General features: G+C 34.4%; 1 protein-coding gene across 1 annotated transcript; it reads left to right on the top strand.

Moving 5' to 3' along the window:
- Positions 1-301: 301 nt before the first annotated feature.
- Positions 302-1,496, top strand: LOC18110341 (BURP domain protein RD22). The gene has a single exon (XM_006388588.3). It carries the CDS (start codon positions 358-360, stop codon positions 1,342-1,344), a length of 987 nt encoding a protein of 328 aa, XP_006388650.1. The 5' UTR covers positions 302-357; the 3' UTR covers positions 1,345-1,496.
- Positions 1,497-6,428: the final 4,932 nt, after the last annotated feature.

The following is a 6,428-nucleotide window of genomic DNA, read 5'->3' as shown; positions in this document are numbered from 1 at the left end:
TGTTGTTTTTCTCTGTCAAGAAGGTAGCCGGGTCTCAGCCGGGTTTACCCGGGTCGACTCGCCGGGTCGACCGGGTTTCGCCGGGTCAACTTCCAGGCGGGTTTTTACTTAGACCCGGACCGGTCCCAAGCCCGGGTCGGCCGGGTCCCGGGTCGACCCGCCGGGCCGGTCCGGGTTTCAAAACTATGACCAAACCTTTCAACTTTTTTTTTTCTTTTTTTAAAAAATTAATTTAATTATTAAAGTAATATGCAAACGTTGCCCTCATCCCCTCCGGCCCTCCCTATAAATAACGTCACTCAGCTCTCTACTTTACTATCCTCGAGTCGATCAATCATCAATCTACTTATTTCAAAAATGTCTCCAGCCATTTCTGGTGCACCATTCCTGATCTTCTTTCTAACTCTCTCCCTCCACATTTCCTTTCCCACTGCTGTCCGTTTACCAACCAAAGTGCCCAGCTTCCTCCCGAGCGATAATTCTCCACCCACTGAGAAGTATTGGTTCTCAAGGTTGCCCAACACTCCATTGCCAAAAGCCCTTCGAGATACTCTACAACCTGGTTATTATCCTTCCGTGATCAGAGATTTCGCTAATGGCGAAAAAATTAGCGTTGATGCTCGTGAAAAATATGGAAAACACTATGGAGAAGATAGCCATAAAAAAACCGCAAAATCTGCTCTCCCCGACTCAACAATATTCTACTTGTACAACGATCTCCATCCAGGTAAAAAGATGAAATTGCTTTTTACTAACAGTGGAACCAAGGTTAGTTTCTTGCCTCGTCGAGTCGCAGAGTCTATACCATTTTCAAGTGACAAATTTCCGGAGATTTTGAAGTACTTTTCTCTACAAGTCAACTCAGAAGAGGCTGAGATTATCAGTGATGAAATAGGATACTGCGAGAGCCCGAACATGGAAGGAGAAGAAAAATATTGTGCTACATCTCTAGAGTCATTAATTGATTTTAATGTTGCGAGGCTTGGCCAAAATGTTCAGGTGCTCTCAACTGAACCAGGCAAGAAGCAAGAGTATACTGTTTCGGCAAAAGCGGAAATGAGGGGAGAACATAAAGCAGCGGTGTGTCATAAGATCAGATATCCTTATGCAGTACATTATTGCCATGTAATCGAAGGCACAGAGGTTTATGTGGTTCCATTAATCGCTGCTGATGGCGCAGAAGTGAAAGCGGTAACCGTATGCCACCTGAACACATCAGCTTGGAGTCCTGACCATATGGCCTTTGAAGTTCTCAAAATTAAACCAGGACCGGCTGTTTGTCACTTTCTGGCTACTGATACTCTTATTTGGGTTCCAAAAAAGGATCAAGACATGACTCCATGATCATAGGTCAAAGCTTGGTATTGTGGTAGCTGCTTTTAAATTTGCATAGTAAGAAGGTCCTGAAAAACCTTGTCTTAGCATGCTTGGATTGTCTTTTGAAAGCCCAGAAATGTGATTGTATTTTCTAGCATGGAATGTATCATTTGGTGCAATGGTGTTTGTTGTCTTTTTTGTTATCTACTAATCACAAAGATTCCGTTGAGAAAGTTTGGGTATGAAGTTACATGGAGAAGCAAAAAATAAAAGAAGCAAATTCAGTGACAAGGAGACCCGAAACAATTGGGATAAACACTCCCTCAACATGACAACACTGTCTCTCAATGTCGATAATTTCATTACCTTCAAACTCAGCTCTACAAATTATCCATTGTGGAGAGAATGAGCTTGGCTCTTGCAAAAAGTCAAGAGCTGGTTGGGCACCTCACTAATGAAGATCCAACCCTCCAACCCCCATTAAGTACATCACACTAGACTCAAATAACACCACAGATTCAGACATCTTTGCACCAAAACTAACTGAAGAATACATTGTCTAGCGAAAGGCAAATCGTCTTCTTCGTGGATGAATAATTGGGATGCTTTTAAAAGAAACACCCAGTCTTGCTATGGGTTTAGATACATCCTATGCTATCTAGAATACTCTCAAGAATGAATATGCAGAAGATTCACAAAAACATGAATTCACTCTCAGACAACAGACAACAGACAACAGACAACGAGTTACATATCTTCTCAAAAAAAATCATAAAACCATTAAAGAACACATTTGTTATACCTTCAAAGGTTTATATGATAATTTTACAGCTATTAGGAAACTTGTCTTAAAAAAAAAAAAGTTTTTGCCTCCTCACTAGTCTTGGCCCTCAATATAAAACTTTCACTAGCACCATACTGAAACCAGCAAGGCCTTCATATTCCGAGTTAGTCTCACAACTACAAAGTCTTGATCAAAGACATAATTGGTTTACCAATCATACAAATAACTCAAACTCATTCACCCCATAACTAGCGTTTATGGGCAAAAACTACAATGTACTCAATAGTTCCCTTTAAGAAATTATAAGAACAAACACAAGTTCATATCTACTTGGAGAGGCTTCTCTGCATAACATCCTAAAGATAGAACTCTTCCAAACTTCCTTTAGGCCCCTAACAAAATTCCTCCCCCTACATGATGAACAACATGACACTTGCATAACAAGAATTATGTCGAGAAGAAACTTGTCAGTATTGTGGTTAAGTAGGATATATTGAAAAGATATCTTGCCAGGTACCAAAATGATCAGCTCCATATGAAGTCATACCACAAGCTTTTACAGCTCTCACTTTGGACAATACTATCATTGAAACATAATGGACATTAGACATAGGAGCCTCTAACTATATGTTAGGAACGACATACAGGGCAACCCGTGATCATAGGAAGGTGCAAGGATAATCTTATATTTGTAACAGTTTATGCTGTATGATTTTATCAACGCTAAAAATTCCCAATATATGCTCTTAATTTGAGGGTAATATTTTTTTTGTAAAGATTTCTACTAAAATTTCGGCAGAGTTTCCTTTGTTTTTAAAACATCCCAAGTTATCGACTACTATCAATTTATCCATTCAACCCATCATCACAAGGTCTCATAATTTCGAATCTTATTTCATTAATTAATATTCAACACCTCATACAATCTACACAATATATATATATATATATATATATATATATATATATATATATATATATATATAACTCGATATCTCCTGCCATTTCCCTTGGAGATGATAACGAAGATGACTGCTTTGGTATCTTGCCACCTATCAAGCGACATTATATATATATATTCCTACGAATAAGTTCAATATAAACATAGCCCACAAATCATATTATAAAATTTAAAAGAAAAAGGGATACTAACATGAAAAGAGAGAATTTAAAACATAATAAGTATTTTTAAAATTTCAAAAGGGTTAATTACAGGATAACTAATGTACTACATGCTGAGCTAAAACTTTTATAAACATTTACACAAAAGCATACTACATAATCACGCTAATTCCATTATTTTTAAGTTAAATATTTACATAAACTTAACAAAGTGGAGTCCTAAAACTAATGATCTCTCTGGACATTTGATGGACCTGTTACATAAACAACTTAGTAAGCATACCATTATGTTGATAAAAGAAATATATATGATCATGTAATGTATACGAATGAAGTATAAATTTTCTATCAAATCCATAGGAATTCTAACAATCAACTTATAATTTCCTTGTAAATCATTTAAACCCAATTAAAACGCATTGCATATCCTTAATTTGAATACTCTTATTTACTTGCATGAACCGAGTGACTTTACATAGTCCAACCTGGATATTTTTAGGCAATTATATTTATCAATTTTCTCGAGGTCATTCAAACACGAATAACCTTAACAAATCAAGTCTTATCGATCGTTCCCGGCAATCCTATCACGGATGCCATTAGCCGAAGCTAATCTTGTAATTAATTCATCTTCCAGCAATCCTATCACGGATGCCATTAGCCGAAGCTAATCTTGTAATTTATTTCCCGGAAATCCTATCATAGATGCCACTTTTTGTGTGAAGATTTTCACGACTTCATCAATGGCATCATCTATGGAGAATTGAACAAAAAGCTATAATATTCTGAGTTTATTCACAATTTATTGTGAACGCTATTGTCAATCCCTAAAAGTAAAAGATTTGTCAAAAAATAACATTAGTCCCTAAAATAGAAGGCTTGTCAAAAAATGAAATTGGTCCCTAAAAAATAAGAAACTTGTTGTAAAATGATATTGGTGCTTTTTAAAAGAGAAGACTTGTAAAAAAAATGACATTAATCCCTAAAAAGAGACTTCATCGAAATTGTTAAAAGTGGGCGTTCAACCTGTATTTGATTTTAGAATTTTGACATCAATCCCTTTTCAAAAAAGAGACATGTCAAAAAAAAATGACGTTAATCTCTAAAAAAATACTCCATAAAAATTGTTAAAATGGGTGTTAAACTTGTATTTGATTTTAAAATTTTGACATCGATCTCATTTTAAAAAATAGACATGTCAAAAAAATAATTTTAATCCCTAAGAAGAGACTTCGTTGAAATTGTTAAGAAAAAAAGAGAGCATTGAAACCGTATTTGATGGTGAGAATTGGATTTGATCCACTTTGTTTATCATGTCATGAAAGATGTTGCTCATGTTTGTTAAGCTTGTTTAGGGTCACATTGACCCAGGCCAAATCTTTTCACAATAAAAGAGAATATGTTATTAAAAACAATTATCAAATATATTTATAAATAAAAACAATAATAAGAAATGACATTTTTATATTCATAAACAATAAAAACAAACAGTATAACACAAACATAATGCAGTTAAAAAAAACAAAGTATGCATATTTTATTTATTTATTTATATGAAAATGCTCTTAAAAATCAAACAAAAAATTTAGCATGCCAAAAATTAAACACTCAATAAAATCAAGTATGTGCATATGAATTACATTGAATCCCAAATAAATATTCACACATTAAAATTAAGCAACACAATGTTTTATTATTTTTCTTAAATATTTCTTACAAACACTTACCTATTTAAAATGACAACGACATAGTTATATAAAATGATACTAGTATTATTGTGAAGCCGGTAAAAATGAAATTAAAAAAAATGCATGAATAATAACTTTGCATTGTTTTTAAACATTAATCATGCAAATTTACATAAAAAGGAAGAAAAGCAAAGTGGAAAGAATGGTTATTAGTGGTTGGTAGAAGTGTTTTGATTGTTTTTCTCTCTTTAGAATAAGATTCCTTCTTTATCCCCTGTTAGTGACTTTTTTTCTCTGCTTTCTTCTTAATTTTCTCCTTTATACCATCTACAACTTTGGTTTGAAGTGAATTGGTTTGGTGATCTGAAAACCAAGTTTTCTCTCTCTATTTTAAATCAGGTTTTTTTAGTGTTTGGGTTGGTTTCTTTTTTTTTTTTCTCTTCTTGTAAAACCCTATAAAAAAAGGGATTGACCCGGTAACTACTCGGAAAAAACATGAGAAACCAGCCAATAAACACTAAAAAGACACCAAGATAAGAGAACACAACATCTAAACATGACCTGCCCTCATTTAAAAGGTGGTAGAAATACATTGGAAAAGAGAAAGAGTGACTTTTCTTTTTTTCATAGCAGGCTAAAAACAACAGTAGTAGCCCCTTCCCTTACAAGTTCTACCAAAAAAATCCCTTGCATGCCACCCATACAAGATACTTAAGTGAGAGAAGAGTAGAGGTAAGGTGAGGAAAACTGAAAACATTGTAGTGAGGGAGCGAGGAGCTCAGCTGGAACAACAGTGGAGGAAGAAGGAAAAAACAAAAAATAAAGAGAAGAAAATCACCAAAACACCTCCCCAAATTTTGGTTAAATTTGTGTGGTGAGGATTACCCCTACTCTTACATTTATTGTTTTGAGACTATAAGATAAAATGAGAAGAAAACAATAAATAAGATTCTTGAACGCAGGTTGTCTTCATGAAAGTTGTTGGAAATTGTCTTATCCTTCCACCCACCAAATTTGACATCATTTTGCCTTCTAGATCTCCAGCTATGGGTAAAATTCTGAGCAGTGTTTGGGCTGAATTGCAGAACAGATTCTGACTTCTTTTTTGTGGCCAAACTTTGAATTTGCAAACGGAAGATTTGGGTCTTCCACTATTCATGAACATTGTAGGCCTATTTCTTAGCTTTCTATCCATATAAATCAAACTAAAATCCAATATCTACAGCTCTAGATATGACCCAATAAGTGAACAGTGTTCCAATTTGAATTGAATCGGTATCTCCTTTTTAAGCTTAGCCTTTTCTTTGTCCTTTCACTTTCAATAGTTAATCACATCAATCAATCCTTTGAATTGTGAAATATGCCTGCATTTAAAATGAGCATTTACCATAAATTAAAGCTATCTTATATTATCAGACTTGTTATTATGAAACATGCTCTTGTTAAGGAGTTATTGATATTTCAAGTGCAAAATGATGATATAAAACCTTGATAAAAGTGCACTTTTAAGTACTAAT

Source organism: Populus trichocarpa, chromosome 4 (genome assembly GCF_000002775.5).
Source record: "Populus trichocarpa isolate Nisqually-1 chromosome 4, P.trichocarpa_v4.1, whole genome shotgun sequence".
Lineage (NCBI taxonomy): Eukaryota > Viridiplantae > Streptophyta > Magnoliopsida > Malpighiales > Salicaceae > Populus > Populus trichocarpa.
This window is presented reverse-complemented; position numbering and strand designations above follow the sequence as displayed.

What these genes read in the sequence shown, in the direction of transcription:
- LOC18110341 (XM_006388588.3), top strand. Translation starts at nt 358, where the DNA reads ATGTCTCCAGCCATTTCTGGTGCACCATTCCTGATCTTCTTTCTAACT.